Genomic DNA, 16,203 nt, shown 5'->3' with positions numbered 1-16,203 from the left:
CCTTCAGCCTGGGCCCCAGAATGAGAAGACACAAACAGCAGGCCGGTGGCTGACCTGCAGTTGAGAGCAGAGCTGCTCACACCCTGCAGCCCTCCTGTAACATGAGCAAAAAGCAAATGTTTGGTGTTGTAAGCCACTGAAAATTTGTTATGCTGGAAAACTGTCTCATATACGCAAAATTCCAGTGACTGTCTCATGCCCTCACTCTGTCCCACTCTGAACTCGACAGTGAAGTGTCTGCCAGTCTTGAAAGCGATCTTTCTCCATTTCCACATTTGACCTCAGCTAAGTGTCTTACGAGGTGCAACACCAGTCCTCCTGGAATAGTTTGGAGTCACGGGTCAAGCTTGCCTAAAGACAAATATTTTCTGTGTGCCAATTAAATTCTTCCTGCTGAGGAGAGCTGAGACTCCCGCCATGGATGTGGGTCCTGAACAGAGAGCCCAGGATTGTTCCCAGGGCCTGACATGTGCTGCTGAAGGTCCCAAGCGTGTCGCCCTGACCCACCTCTCTCAGGAGAGTGCAGCATCACTTCAGGTACCTCAGATGTGATATTTTATTCTGCCAACTAACGTTTCTTGAGAACCTATGCTACGTGGAGATACTAAACTCTGTTGGATCCAAAATTCCTGAAATGTCATCATTGCACTCAAAAGACTACTAGTTCAAAGGCACAAAAACACCTACAAATAAGAACAAACAAAGCAGAATAAAAATCAGTTCCCAATGCAGTTACAACAAAGAGCTATAGAACTCAGAGGAGGGAGCCACCACTTATCTGGAGGAATCAGTGTTCAAAAGTCAGGGCTGAAGCGTCAGAAGGGCCTCACCGAATTCAGATTTGACCCATCATGTCATGTCACCTTGGGCAAGTGATTTACCTCCTGCGCCTCAGTTTTCTCACCTGTACAATGGAGGTAATATACCTGTCCCTCAGTGTCCTGAAGATGACGTGAGATAATCTTGCAAATGAAGTGATTGTCATAGCCCCTGGCACATAGTCAGTGCTCTGTACATCGTGGCAATCACAAACATCATCACAATCACCAAGAGGAAGTGGCATTTGAGCTGAGCTTTAAAAACGTGTAGCTTCTCAACAGGTAGAAAAGGTAAGGAAATGCATTTTAAACAGAAGGAACAGTATAAAATTAATAGCTACTATTTTAAAAAATCTACCTTTACAGAACTTGAATACTTAGAAAATCTCTGCAGAGAGACAGGTTTCAGCTAGGTTAAGAATATTGGCCTAGGTCCCAAAGTTAGCAGAGAACAGAGCTGAGAGCTGAATCATCCCTGCCCTCCCACAGTGCCGATGTGCCTTCTACGACACCAACCTGCCACTTCCAGGAGCAAAATTTGAAGATCCTCTAGGTTGGGTCCTTTGGGACATGGTTACTGTGTACGGAGCTGGGTAATTTAATGTACTTGAGGCAATACAGACAGCATGTCTCTTTACTTTTTATTTTTCTTTTTAAAAATAAGTTCTTTCCAATTATAAAAATAATACCGTTCATTACAGAAAATTTGGAAAATACCAAGAAGCACAGAAAAAGAAAAAAAATCTCTCTAACTCCCACTTTCTAGGGAAAACTGGTGTCAACATTTTATATATTCTTCTAGTCTTTTCAGAAACTCAAAGTATACTACTTTGAGATACAGTATTGTGATTTATCTCTCTCTATGTATTCTGTTCTGGGCTCAGGGTAATTTGTGAATCTGATATTCACTTTCTTGATATCCAGGAGAGGGTGGTAGTGACAGACCCATTAAGGATTCCAGAAATCTCAGCATGTCAGGGATGGAAGCTGGATAGACTTTAATGCCATCCTAGCTAAAAGAGGGATTGTAGCAAAGGCACTGTATTCATTTCCTATTGCTGCAGTAACAAATTACCACAAACTTAGTGGTTTTAAAATGGAACAAATTTATTCTCAAGCAGTTCTGGAAGTCAGAAGTCTGAAAGGGGTTTTATAGGGTTAAAATAAAGGTGTCAGCAGGGCTGTGTTTCTTCTAGAGGGTCAAGGTGGGAATCCGTTCCTCATCTTTTCAAGCTTCTAGAGGCTGCCCGGATTCCTGGGCTTGCGGCTGCATCACTCTGACCTCTGCCCCCACCGTCACCTCTCCTCTGACTGACTCTCCTCCCTCCCTTCTTCCCTCATAAGGACCCTGTGATTACACTGAGCCCATGTAGATGATCCAGGATAATCTCCCCATCTGAAGATCACATCAGCAAAGTCCCCTTGCCAGGTAAGGTAACATATTCATAGGTTCTGAGAATTATGACAAGGACATTTTGGGAGGCTATTGTTCTGTCTACCACAGGCACTTAGGATTCCCTTCTCTTCTATTTAATCCAAGATCTTACGGTTTCACTATCAACAACATTAAAGGCTGTACTAAGGCCACATCTCCATATGCCCTTGACTGAATAATGATGGAATTTCCTTGACTTCCAATTACATATTTTCAATTCTAGATTGAAACAAGGTGGGTTTAGCCTGAAAGCACAGCACGCCTGCTAACCAACATTAAAGAAATCAGAAATTCGAGCAGGGAGGCATTTCAGTGGTCAAGTGTGTAAGCCCCGTTTCCTGGATAACACCAGCCTCAGGAACAATCGGCAGCTGAAATAACGGTTATAGAGTGTTGATTCTCATTCACCACACAGTTTAGTAATGGGGCTTCATTTCATTGGTTTGCCTTCCCCCCAATATAATCCAGGGCCTATATCCGTGTGTTCCTTTATTTTAGGAAAAGGCATTAGGAGGTAAAAACTCCCCAGGTCCCACCACCATTGTTTTCCATGGATCCAGGTAGCTCATGTTCTACTTCTGCCTTGGCGTTGGCCACCGGGGCCTCTGACATGGATTTCTAACCCTACTACAGCCCTCTCTACTCTCCTTCTCTACCCTAATTTTCAAACTGCTCCACTTCATGCTGACTGAGTCACCCCCGCAGAGTGTGACAGCTCACTCCAGCTACCTTAGATCAGCTGGTTCCTCTTTTACTCTCCTTTGATAGTGGCATTTTCAAGTTTATATACTAAACTCTGAAGGGATAGAAGAGTTCTTTGTACACCTCCACTGTCTGTTATATTCTGGTCCTTCTAGATATTCTTGAACCATTCTCTCCATGGCCTCCTGGATCTTTCACCCGTCCACGCTTTCGGGTGAATTTTCTGCCTTCTTGGAGCACATTCTCCATTATTTCTTCCTCTGACAGTTCTTAGGGTAACCTTTTTCCTCTTTTTGTTTTGTTGTGTTCTTGTTTGTTTGTTTCAGTCTTAACTCTGATGATTAAGGCTGTGATTTTCAGTCCCAAAGTCAACTTGACTATCTTTCAAGTAACTTGGGTTATCATCACAATAGGCTCCCCAAAACTTGCCTTGGGATACCAGAATTCTCACTGTGGGCACACAGAAAAAGCCCTGCATGTTACTCCCATGCACTTTGGATTAGCATTACTAGAACTGCAGGAACTTCACGGGCCATCGATTTGAGTCCTATCATTTCACACTGGGGGCCACCAAAGTGAACTAACTTGTCCAAAGTCCCAGGAACTGTGAGTGGCAGAGCCAGAACCTAGAACCCAGATTCCTAAGGCCCATCCACTCCCTCAGGCTGCTTTGAAGGGGGTAACACAGCAGGTACAAACACGACCTTCAGAGTTAGACGGACCCGGCTCCAAATCCCAACATGCCCCTCACCAGCACCGTGCTCTGGACCTGCTGCTGGACCTGTCCAGGCTTCCACAACCTCCCCGGTAAGAGGGCATAATGGTAACCATTTTAGAAGTTTCTCTGAAAACGTTAACAAGCAAAGATAATGTTTAATTGTGATGAAAATACACTCATGAAAGGTTCAGCCCTCAAATATTTTCCCATAAGCTCTTTAGAGAGGTTTTTTTATTTCAGAGAGTGAGTCTCTTGAAACAATGTTCTGTGGTCTTTATTGATTGGGTCCTAAGGATGACAAACCTTGCTGAACACCAAATGGTCAAAGATTTAACGGCTCATTCAACAATGGTCTTTAGACAGGGCCAACTATTCTTTCAAAAAAAAAGCATTTACATGCATTCTCCCAAGGCTGGGGCATGGGTATCTATTGTATTTATCCACTCATTTATTCACTCAACTGTCTGAAACAAAACAACAACACAGGAACAAAGAAACAAAACAACAGCAACGACTGTCTGGTTTACTCACAGTGGTACTTAAGGAAGTATCTCACCTCATGGAGCTTACATGACATTGGGAGAGACAGACAGACAAATGCAAGCCAATAAACCGACAAATAAGATTATAACAAATTCTGATAAGTTCAATTAAGAGTAGGTAAATAAAAGGATAAAACAGGGATACCCACATTAGCTGAGACAGTGATTTTTCTGAGGTAGTGACGTAAAAGCTGAGGTCTGAAGGATGACAAGGAGCCAGGTCTGTGAAGATCTGAGGAAAGTGATGCAGATGGAAGAGAGCCTGTGCAAAGCTCCTGAGGCATCCTGTTGGGTAGATGAAGGGTTGAGAGTGAGAAAATGTTTGGAGCATAATGAACCGGGGGTCAGCGAGTTTTACAGAGTTAAGACTATGTGAGACCTCACAGGCCGTATTATTAGAATTTGATTCTAAATACAATAGGAATCAGGCTTTCGGATTGAATTATAAGCACATCACAGATCTCAGAGACAGACCAGGCTCTGATGCTGGAGTTAGTCAGGTGTCTATAGGACCAGATATTTCGTGTGTGTGTGTGTGTGCTGCTGTAGCTAAAATTAACCTTCCCTTCCCTCCAATGAAACCAAATAACTGAGAAAATAGTGAGAGTATCTGAGGGAGGAGCACCCTTCCCTCCCTGGATATGGTCTCGGTTGAGAGAAGGGGTAATAATTTGGCTGGTTGAATAATAGCCCCACAAAAAAGATCCACATCCTAATCCCTGGAACCTATAAATGCTAGTATTTTGGAAAAATGGTCTTTGCAAATGTGACTAAGTTAAAAAAATTTGAGATGGAAAAATTCTCCTGGATTATCCAGTGGGCCCTACATGCCATCCCCAGTGTCCTTATAAGAAAGAGGCACAGGGAGATAACACATGGAGAGGAGGAGGTGCCATGATCTCAGAGGTAGAGATTGGAGTGAGGAGGCCGCAAGCCAAAGAATGTGGGCAGCCAACAGAAGCTGGAAGAGGGAAGGACAGATTCTCCCTCGGACCCTCCAGAGTGAGTGTAGCCCTGCTCACACCTTGACTTTGGATTCCATACTTCTGGCCCCCAGACTGTAAGGGAGTAATTTCTGTTATTTGATGCCACCAACGTGTGGTGATTTGTTACAGCAGCCACCACAAACCAATACAGTCAGACAGCTTTGAAGCAGGAAGATGCAAGTGCAGGGGGAACTCCTTCTCCATTTCCTGGGCAGGACTCAGTGAGTATTAAATCACAGGGCAGAAATGGCTAAAGGTTGTCTCAGTGTGTGGCCTGAGACAGCCTCACAGAGCACCTCACTGCTCCGCCACAGTACAGGGACAGTGAAAGAGTCCTGAGCCCCCAAGGGGAGCATGGAGTCAGGACAAGTCCTAGACATTCCCACCAAAAGTCCCATGGCCCTTTGTGCCACGAGCATAGCTGAATGATCCCATTCTTCTGAGAAGGGCACTGGAATCGGCCGACAGGGAGCCTAAGGTAAAGGAGCCTTACTGCCAGCAACAAGGGATGGCTGCTCTGTGACACAACTGGACCAGCTTCTAGAGAGCAGATAGGACATCTCATTGGACATCAGTGAAGGGGGATGTTCATGCAGACCAGATCTCCACTCCACAGAGTGAGGGTTGATGCCTGTTAACTTAGAGGGAAGAGAAAACCCAGATAGACTGAGATGAAGTTTCCATCTCCTGGAGGGGAGGAGGCTTGGCTCAGAAATTAGGTTCATCTACGGGCACAGAGCACTAGGCTCAGAACACAGAATCTGGAGCTAAGTTGCTTGGATGCAAATCCCCAAGTCCATCATTTACTAGAAGTGTAACCCCGGGAAAATTATTAACTTCTCAGTGCTTCAGTCCCTCATCTGTAAAATAGGGATCATAATAGTGCCATCTTCATTGCATGTGACTTTTTTGCATGTGACAATTTAATGATTTAACACATGTAAACCACCTAGTTAGACTAGGTGTTCTGAACCTATTTGCTACTATATAGTGATGGTTACATTAAAATAAAGTGACAAGTTTCGCACACCTGAATCTGTGCTCCATGATGCATAGCAGATACTTGTGGGTCTTTCTGGAATTTCTCTCATGTTGTAGGAGGCACATATCTGTACCATAGACTGATTAAAGCCATCACGTAAGAGCTATGACCAAAATTCCAAGAAAATTGGTGTGAAGGTGTAAGGAAGGCGATCTGAAGTTATGTTGGGGTCATCAATGTCAGGTGACTGTAATGAGACACTGTGAAATTTTCTACTTCAGAATGTTCCAGTTTCCTGGACAGACACAGAGGAGCTTAGGGGTGAGGGAGGGGTGGAAGGAGGGAGGTAAAGTAGAAAGAAAACTTATAAGTGCAATTTGACTTCATTGAAATCTCTGAGTCTTAGCTGAAGACACCAAAAAGACATCAAAAAGGAAGGGGCTTGAAAAGTAGAAAACTAAGAGCCCATAATTAGTCTCTAAATCTCTATAAAAGTGGAAACTTTTCCTGGTGGTAGAGGGAAGACTGATGACAGTACATTGGCTCTGATATCGGAAAAAGCCAAAGCAGCGTGCCAATGAATGAGCAACACGTGGATGGTCTGGAGCACGTGCAGAAGAGACCACCAGATTCATAGTCCTTCCAAGGCCCGGAGGGGATATTGTCAGCTTATTGTTCTGAGCTGAGGGTCATGTGATCATCCTTTTTCCATTATGAGAAGGTTGGCCATTTCATACTAGATGGAAACTACAGAGACAATCCCAATCTACTCATGTGGAAGCTAGGCAGACTACACAGCACCCTGGAATTTAGACTCAACCCTGGGAGAAAGAGTGGGGACTCCAAATTGACTGAGCTTAAATTTATTGCACCCCATAAGATAGGGGCTTATAAGAGAATTAAGGATCAGTTACAGAAAAACAAGCAAAGTGCATTCTGACCCACATGAATTTGTGGTAATTGAGATTTTTACCTACTAATAAGTAGGTTTTCTCTACACCCATGCACTAATTATAAGATAAAATCTAAAATGATTATTGGGATGTAAAAAGCTGTGCACAGTTTTGAAACTTTTCCCTGTTATTTACCTCAAAATCTTCCATTCATCATTCTAAACCTGGCACTACATTTATATCCTTAGTGAATTCTTTTCATTCATCCAATTTTATTAGTTGTCCCTGTGTCATTTCTCACTTTATACTGTTTACATGTGTTAATTCTGGCTGGAAGCATATTGTATTGCTACTACTGTATATGTCTCTCTCTCATATCACACGGAGACCTCCACCCCCAAGGGCAAGAGATGTTTCTTGTTTATTTTTTTTATCTTCAAGACCCTGATACAAATAGATGCTTAATAAATAAACGAATATAAATGTTGGATACATGATATTGGACTGCCAGTGGATTTATGGACGTCTTCAGAAGACTTATACCACCTGAATCTTCTGATTACTGAAGCATCTTTGCCTTGATACTCATCTTAAAGAGAATGCTCTCAAATTTCACCATTAGGTATATCATGTGTGATGGGGCCTTTTAGCAGAGACATCGATATGTACAAAAGATATCTTGAAGTTTTACTTTGCTAAAGTAAGGAATAAATGTTGAATTTTATCAAATGCTTTTTTGCATTCCTCAGATGATTATAAATTTGAATCTGTTAAAAAGGTGAATTATATTATTTGATTTTCTAATGTTAAAGCAACTTCCACTCTTTGCACAGATTCCAGTCATGATGTGTCATCTCTTTATGTATTGCTGGGAATGGTTTGTAAAATATTTGCTTAGGAGTTTTGCATCTTTGTTCATGGGTAGGAGTGTCCTCTCATTGTTGTTTTTCATATGGCCCCTGCTGGGGTAGACAGGCTATTTACATATAAATATAAATTTTAAGTGGAGATTTTTATTATTATTTTTTAAAACGTGTAGATTCTTTTATTTTTTTTAGGAAGATCAGCCCTGATCTAACATCCATGCCAATCCTCTTCTTTTTTTTTTTTTTCCCCTTTTTCTCCCCAAAGCCCCAGTAGATAGTTATATGTCATAGTTGCCCATCCTTCTAGTTGCTGTATGTGGGACGCCGCCTCAGCATGGCCGGACAAGCTGTGCGTCGGTGCGCGCCCAGGATCCCAACCAGGGCCGCCAGCAACAGAGCGCGCGCACTTAACTGCTAAGCCACGGCTCCGGCCTCTGGTGGAGATTATTAAATATAAGTTTTTTCTCACTGTTCACATCTTGCATTACAGGGATCCACCGTAGGTGACTTTGGATATGGGGTTTGGCTGTGCTTCCTGGGGGTTTGTCATTAACTCCTCGGACAGTCTTGCCCCAGGTGGGAGGGGTGGGTAGTAAAGGTAACTAATATAACAAGTCAATACATCTCACTAACTTTGACAAAGAGGAAGATCCTCTGTATCCAGACCAGGTTAAAAAAGATGTTTGATAAATTTCAAGGCTAGAAATCTTTGTGTCAAGCACAGATTTACTTGAAGTTAAATTCTTATTGGATTTAGAAAATTGTTTCCAATTATATTCTAAAGAATAAGAATAAAAATGGTAATAATTAATAATAGTTAAGATTTGTTGAGCACTTAAATTGAATATATGATTATTTCATATGTTCAGAGCCTAAAATTAAAATGGACATGCGACAGGCCACGGAGGTAACATCTGGTAACCATAACATGGATATTCAGTTTTAAAAGATCCTATCTCTCCTTTCAGGAATATAAAACTGCTCTACTTTGTGTGATTGACAAAGGGCAGAACTTTTCCCAGTGTTTGCCTGCTGTTCACAGCAGCGTCGTGAGTGGCCACCCGTCCCCCCCTGCAGCGGACCAGCTCTGCTACGAGAAGGTGACCGGATCCCGTGTGAGATCTCCCTACTCGCCCGGACCCCGGCTCCTGTACACGGTCTTCGGCTTGGGCGCTGGGCTGGCCGTGTTGGGAAACCTCCTGGTGATGATTTCCATCCTCCACTTCAAGCAGCCGCACTCTCCAGCCAACTTTCTCCCGCCTCTCCGGCCGGCGCTGACTTCCTGGTGGGGGTGACCGCGATGCCCTCCAGCGTGGTCAGGTCGGTGGAGAGCTGCTGGGCGAAGCTTCTGTACTCTCCACAGCTGCTGTGATGCGGCATTTTGTTACTCTTCTCTCTTCCACTTGTGCTTCATCTCCATCGACAGGTACATCGCTGTCACCGACCCTCTGGTCTATCCCACCAGGTTCACGGGGTCTGTGTCGGGGATCTGCATCAGCCTCTCCTGGATCCTGCCCCTTGTCTACAGCGGCGCTGTGTTCTACACGGGTGCCTATGATGACGGGCTGGAGGAATTATCCAGTGCCGTCCACTGTGTAGGAGGCTGTCAGACGGTTGTAAATCAAAACTGGGTGTTGATAGATTTTCTGTCCTTCTTTATTCCTACCCTTGTTATGCTAATTCTCTATAGTAATACTTTTCTTGTGGCTAGACAACAGGCTAAAAGGATTGAAAATACTGGTGACAAAACAGAATCATCCTCAGAGAGTTACAAATCCAGAGTGGCCAAGAGAAAGAGAAAAGCAGCTAAAACCCTGGGTATCACGGTGGTGGCATTTATGATTTCCTGGTTACCATACAGTATTGACGCACTAATTGATGCCTTCATGGGCTTCATAACCCCGGCCTATATTTATGAGATTTGCTGTTGGGGGGCTTATTATAACTCAGCCGTGAACCCTCTGATTTATGCCTTATTTTACCCGTGGCTTAGGAAAGCCATAAAAGTGGTTGTGAGTGGTCGGGTTTTCCAGGACAGTTCTGCAGACATGAATCTGTTCCCTGAACAGAGGTGAGCGATTGTGTTGAAGAAGCTGAAGATAGCTTTACATCTTCCAAAGGGAATGAGTTTTTTTAAGTCAAGTAAGACAACTAATGAAGAGAAAACAAATGGCCCTTTGAATTTAAAAGCATAAATCAATGTTTTTCAGTCTTGTTAGGATGTGCACTTGCCGGTCAATTCTCCAAAGACATTTGACTAATCGATGTTGAATCCAGGTTTGTTAGCTGCTGTGGAGCTCAGCACACCCCCCACCCTGTAGACCCTCCCCTTCTCTCTTGTCTCTTCTGCTCCATTGTCTCCTCCTTTTGTAACCTGAAAAGATCTTTGTTTCCTTTCATTTTCTTTCCTCATTTCCTTACAAGGTTTTCTACTCACTCCCAACTTGTCAAAAATTTCTCTGTGATTAGCTTTCACCGGGATGCTGCTATTTTTTGCTTTGCTGTCTTCCCAAAGGAAACTTTCTGGTAGCAGTTAAATCTGTTACGTGCGATGTCTGCATGGTGCCCGTGTCGGGGGTGTGCGTCAGCCTCTCCCGGATCCTGTCCCTTGCTACAGCGGTGCTGTGTTCTACATGGTGCCCGTGTGGATGGGATGGAGGGATTAGTAAATGCCCTCAACTGCATAGGTCTTGTCCGCTTGTTGTAAATCAATTTTGGACATTGAGAGGATTTCTATTATTTTCCACATCTAGCTTTCTTAAGATGATTCTAACAGTAATAACTTTCTTGTGGCTAGAAAATTATTAAAAAGTTTGAAAATACTAGTAGACGATAGAATCATTATGAGGGACTTGCAAGACCAGGGTGGCAAAGAGAGAGAGAAAAGAAACTAAAACCCTGGGCATCACCGTGGTGGCATTTTTAACCTCATGCTTACCTATATGACTGATTCCTTCATTGACTCTTTTTGTGGTTTTTTAACACCTTTGTATGTTTATGAGATATTTTGCTGGTCGATTGTTATAATTCTGCTCCGAATCCTTTAATTTATGCTTTATTTTACTCCTGGTTTAGGAGAGCAATAAAACTTAACATAATTGGCCAAGTAGTAAAAAACAGTTCATCAACCATAAATTTACTCTCAAAGAGGCCTAATTATCAAACTGAGGAATTTGGTGACATATTGGGAATTTCCCAATAACTGTGACATGAAATATATTGCATGAAAATCATCTACCACATTGGGGAGGAGAAATGGAACCTCGGTTTCAGCAGCACAACCTTATGCTTTACTTTCCTAGCGAGGTGAACATCTTGAAGCATTTGATAGAAATGTATTTCCTAAATAACAGTTGACCCAAAGTTCATATTTTCTAGTTTCCTCAAATCTGGGCACTCCCCTGCTCTGTCAGTTGTTGTTCTCCTCTTCCTGGCTGCCTTTCGAGGTTCCTCTCTGTCCCTGTCAGAGGTTTCCTGTTCCCTGCTCCTGGGAAAGTCCTGTGTCCCCGTCTCTCTCTGGACGCGGTTAACTTTGCTCTCATCTCAGCAGCTTGTTTCTTGGGGTCCAGTCTTTCTGGAGTCCTGAGAGGTCTCTGAGTCACATACTCAGGACAAGACTCACATTTTATAATTGGGGGAGATTTTGTAAATGTGGAAATAACCATGAGCCAATGCTGCAATATCCACAGTAGTGATTGTCCTTTCCTGTGATGGTTTCCTTGTTTCATGAGACGTTGTTTTACCTTCCCACCTGGATGGAGGGCAATTTTTGTCATTTTTTTTCCTATAAACATTATCCAGAGTTTCTATGTTGACCATGATAAAAATAACAATGTATTGTAAGTCATGGGAAAAGGACGGATTATTCAAGAAATGTTGATGTGGCATATAGCTTTTTGGAAAAATATCGTTAAACATCTTGCTTCATGTATTTCACAAAATCAAAACTAATTACTTCCAGATGTTAAAAAATTAGAGAAAATAGAGAGCCAGCCCTGATGGCCTAGTGGTTATAGTTTGGCGCGCTCAGCTTCGGTGGCCCCAGTGCGGTTCCCTGGTGCAGAACAACACCACTCATCTGTCAGTAGCCATGTTGTGGTGGTGGCTCACGTAGAAGAACTAGGAGAGCTTACAACTATACACAACTACGCACTGGGGCTTAGAGAGGGAGAATAAAAAGGAAGAAAAATTGAGGAAGATTGGCAACGGAAGTTGGCAATGGGTGAATCTTTCCCTGAAAAAACAATAATAAAAATAAAGAAGCATGGGCCTGCCTGGTGGTGTGGTGGTGAAGTTCGCGTGCTCCGCTTTGGCAGCCCCGGGTTCACAGGTTCAGATCCTGGGCACAGACCCACACACCGCTTATCAAGCCATGCTGTGGTGGTGTCCCACATATAAAGTGGAAGAAGATGGTCATGGATGTTAGCCCAGGGCCCATCTTCCTGAGCAAAAAGAGGAGGATTGGCAACCAATGTTAGCTCTATTAGAGCCAATCTTCCTCACAAAAAAAATAAAAAAGCGTTTCTCTTTAAAAAAAAATTATAGAAAATATAGGTTTTATAATTTTTCATTGGTGGAATCATAACAGAAAAGCCATATAGATTCATGCACTCGGGTTTAATTGTTTAAAATTTGAAAGAAAACAAAGCCATGTTAAGGAACAAAAGACAAACTTGGAGAAAGTATTGGTAGCATACACGATGAAGAGACGATTAGCAGCTTTAAAAATGTAAAAGCTTTTTATGAAACAGTAAGACAGACACAAACATTCCACTAAACAAACAGCTCGGCAATTTAACGGAGGAAAATGCAAATGGCTAATAAATACATTCAAACGCCAAATGTGCAAATAACCAAAAATGGCTGATAAAAATGTAACGGACCTTCATACAACAAATTGGCAAATATTAGAAGCACCAATAAAACCCAATATTAATTAGAGCGTGGGAAATTGAGCACTCTTGTGAGAGTTGAGCATGCTCACATACATCTCAGGAAAATATAATTTAGTTTCTCCTTTCTGAGGGAAATTAAAATATTTACATAAATTTAAATCATACATGCCACTTGACTCTGTGGTTCTGTTTCTAGCAAGTAATCTTAAGAAAAGAGCCAAGGAAGGAAGCAAACATGATCAGGACATTCACTGTAGAACCCAATTATGAACTGGAAAAAACCTAGACAATGTGGGATAAATTACCTTATGCTCCACCTGTGTCATGGAACGTTATGACACCATTAAAAAGTGCTAACAAGTTGTTTATAAATTGACATGGAAAAAAACCACAATGTATTTTTGACTAAAAACAAAACAAAACCAAAAAACTCTGACCCAGATTATAAAACAGTATATGTCGTATGACCCCCATATATGTGCACACTTCTCTACACTTTTACAAAATCTAACCTTATGTACAACGGACAGTGTGTATGCATGGAAGATTAACTTTGTCATTTGTCATTAATGTTTGTGATGAAATAAATATATTAGAATTGATGTTACCAGTACACATCTCTATTCGTATCTGAGCATTGAATTAGGTTTGTCTCTGTGGTTCCTTGTTTTATTTTAGGAGAATATCTTTTGAGTACATTTCTCTGGTATATTTTTTATTATCTAATGAAACTAAATTGCAGCTGCGTTCACATGTTTTAGGAGCAACATCTTAAAGTATCTTAGGAATTACATCTCAATGTTATTAAAGTAGTTTATTATTGTTTTGCAGCAGATCTCTAAGATCCTCCAACTTTTCCTCAGTAAGTATAAATTATGTGCTGTATTCAAGAGCAATGGAAGCTACCAAGAGTAATGACTACCTTCCATTTGTGTTTCATTTTTATTCTTTGTGTCATTTCTTCAAAAGTGATAAACAACAACAGCAGATGTGTTGGGGATAAGCTGTAGGGAGAGCCCATCTCCTAAGAAAGGAGGGCAGTGTCCCCAGAGAACCATTGCAAAGGGGTGAATCAGAAAGTGCTGAAGACAAACCCTGACCATGTAATCTGGGACAGCTTACCTACCCTCTCCCAGCTTCCGATCACTCATCTCTAATATGGGAGTGATGGTACCCACCATAGAGAGCTGTGTGAGTAAGGGGACGGTAGGAAAGGGAGCTACTTATGGTGAGAACTGACTTACTCTAGTAAGCGATAATATAATATGATAGATACATAGATAGATAGATACAGTAATCATTAACAAAAATAATAAGAACAAGTGGATGATCTTTTCTCCAACTTCAACTTCTCTTCTAAGGAGGATTAGAATGACTGGTGAGGCATTGAGGCTGGGTAACAAGGTAAGTGACGACATTCAGCAGGTGAGAGGTGAAAAGGTACCTGCAGTTGGCTTTGTAGAGCAAGTGAGCCTGAGAGGCAGGAGTCGGTGATCAGATACACAAATTGGAGGGATTTCAAAGTCCAAAATCAAATTTCAAGTCCAAATTGTGAAATTCCAAAAGCTATAACATTGTAAGTTGTCTAATTAATTTGGTGACAAACACTGACATGTACAACATGACGTCACTTCTAGTGTTTTGTTCTTACCGCTCTGTCTGAATAGTCCTGCTTTGATGCAGAGATAGTAATGTGTCGATTACAAGTGCTTCACATACTTCACTGATATATTCAAAATATGTAATGGGTGTGCCTTTCTAAATAAAAAAAATTCTGATTTCCAGAAGTCCTAAAAGTTTCAGAGAAGAGATTGTGGCCTGTAGATTACAAATCCTGGGTTAGGACCCTGTGAGGGAGAGACTGAGGCGGGGTGGAGGTGATGTCCTTGAAGGATGGGATTTCCAGGAACCTTGAGACAGCTCAGCACATGGTCAGGAACACGGACTCTGGACCCAGTCTGCCTCAGCTCTCACCAACTTCTCAGTCTCCTGAGGCCTCAGTATTCTCAGCTGTGAAGTGTGGGTAACAATACTACCTCCTTCATGCGATTATTATGATGACTATTGGGGTTAACATTTCTAAAGCATATAATAGAGCAAGTGTTTATGTTTTACATATCATGAGAAGCACTGGAGAAAACGGCAGAGGGCTGGGTATTAAAGTTAAGGTGAAGAAGTGGGGAGCACCCCAGAACAGTGATTGAGAATATGAAGAGGGGCAGAGGGGGTACCATCTGATGACACGGGGGTTTTAGAGAGGATGGAGGGAGATGCTCTAACACCATGAGGAGACACAGGAGGAGGCCCACCTCATCATCTGCCTGCTGGGAGGCAGAGTCCTCATGTGAGGGCCAGGATTCTAGAAGGTGCAGGGAACCTACACAGAAGGAAACATGTTTCTAAAGTTATTTCTCAACATTTATGGATTTTGGTGTTGTCTTGGATCCTAACCCCGTTGTGTGGAATTGCCAGTCTGGGAATTGGTGCTGGACTGTGGCCAAGTTCTCATCAGTCAGAGGAAAATGAGAAAACTAGGAACAATGGTACGCATGTCTCATGATGGAAAGTTTATTCAATTTACGGGACTGTCCTATACTCTTAAATGATGTCTGTCTTCTTCTTTTGATATTAAAATGTACTTTCCATTTATGAAATTATGGCAGAGTATATAAAGTTGTCACTGCTGCTGATGCTGCTCTTTATCATCTCCTTAGTTGGCAAAGTTAAAAATTGCCAACTAACTATCTGTTAGTTCCCCAAGTTTTTGTAGCCAATTTTATTATTTCTGATCCAAATTTCTAGGCACCACTGACCTGACCCATTAGTATTTAATTAGCAAAGGTGGTGTTCTCAGCAGGTAAGCCTTTTGTTACACCCCTCAAAACAACCCAGGGCAGCGTCTGGTCAACTCCAAGCATTAGGGACAGTGACGTAATAATGAGGGATAATAGACCTAACGTGATCTGTTGGAAGCAAATGTCCAAGAAATCAACCACCCAGAGAAAGCAACATGAAATGTCTACTATGAAAAGAAAAGGGTTGTCCTGCATTTTTACATTTTTTTTTTTTTTTTTTTTTTTTTGCTACATCACTGAAGGTTATTAGCCCTATCTAGGAGATTTTATACTTTCATACTTCGGGTTAGTCTCTAAAGAGCAACCAGCCACGTGTTGAGATGTCATGTAAACTGGAGGCTCCTCCTAAGGCCTTTAAAATTCTTACACATGTAGGAGTCTTCCTATCTTGCTCATATGACCATCTTGAGTCAATGCATTTGCATCAGAAAAAAATCAAGATTAGGCAGCAATCATGTTTCTCAGGGGGTTATGACTCTAAGACCCAGGGCAGGATTTGGAGGCAAACTCT

The 16,203-nt window shown here is 42.1% G+C and overlaps 1 protein-coding gene across 1 annotated transcript; it reads left to right on the top strand.

The window, feature by feature from the left end:
* Window positions 1-417: 417 nt before the first annotated feature.
* On the top strand, window positions 418-10,017 carry LOC101407584 (trace amine-associated receptor 6-like). Its single transcript, XM_087443771.1, is given in 4 exon segments — window positions 418-537; window positions 8,911-9,196; window positions 9,199-9,280; window positions 9,282-10,017. Coding segments are annotated over 4 exon segments (1,224 nt in total).
* Window positions 10,018-16,203: the final 6,186 nt, after the last annotated feature.

The sequence above is a fragment of the Ceratotherium simum genome, chromosome 19 (genome assembly GCF_057802395.1).
Source record: "Ceratotherium simum simum isolate JZ-2026a chromosome 19, ASM5780239v1, whole genome shotgun sequence".
NCBI classification, from domain to species: Eukaryota; Metazoa; Chordata; class Mammalia; order Perissodactyla; family Rhinocerotidae; genus Ceratotherium; species Ceratotherium simum.
This window is presented reverse-complemented; position numbering and strand designations above follow the sequence as displayed.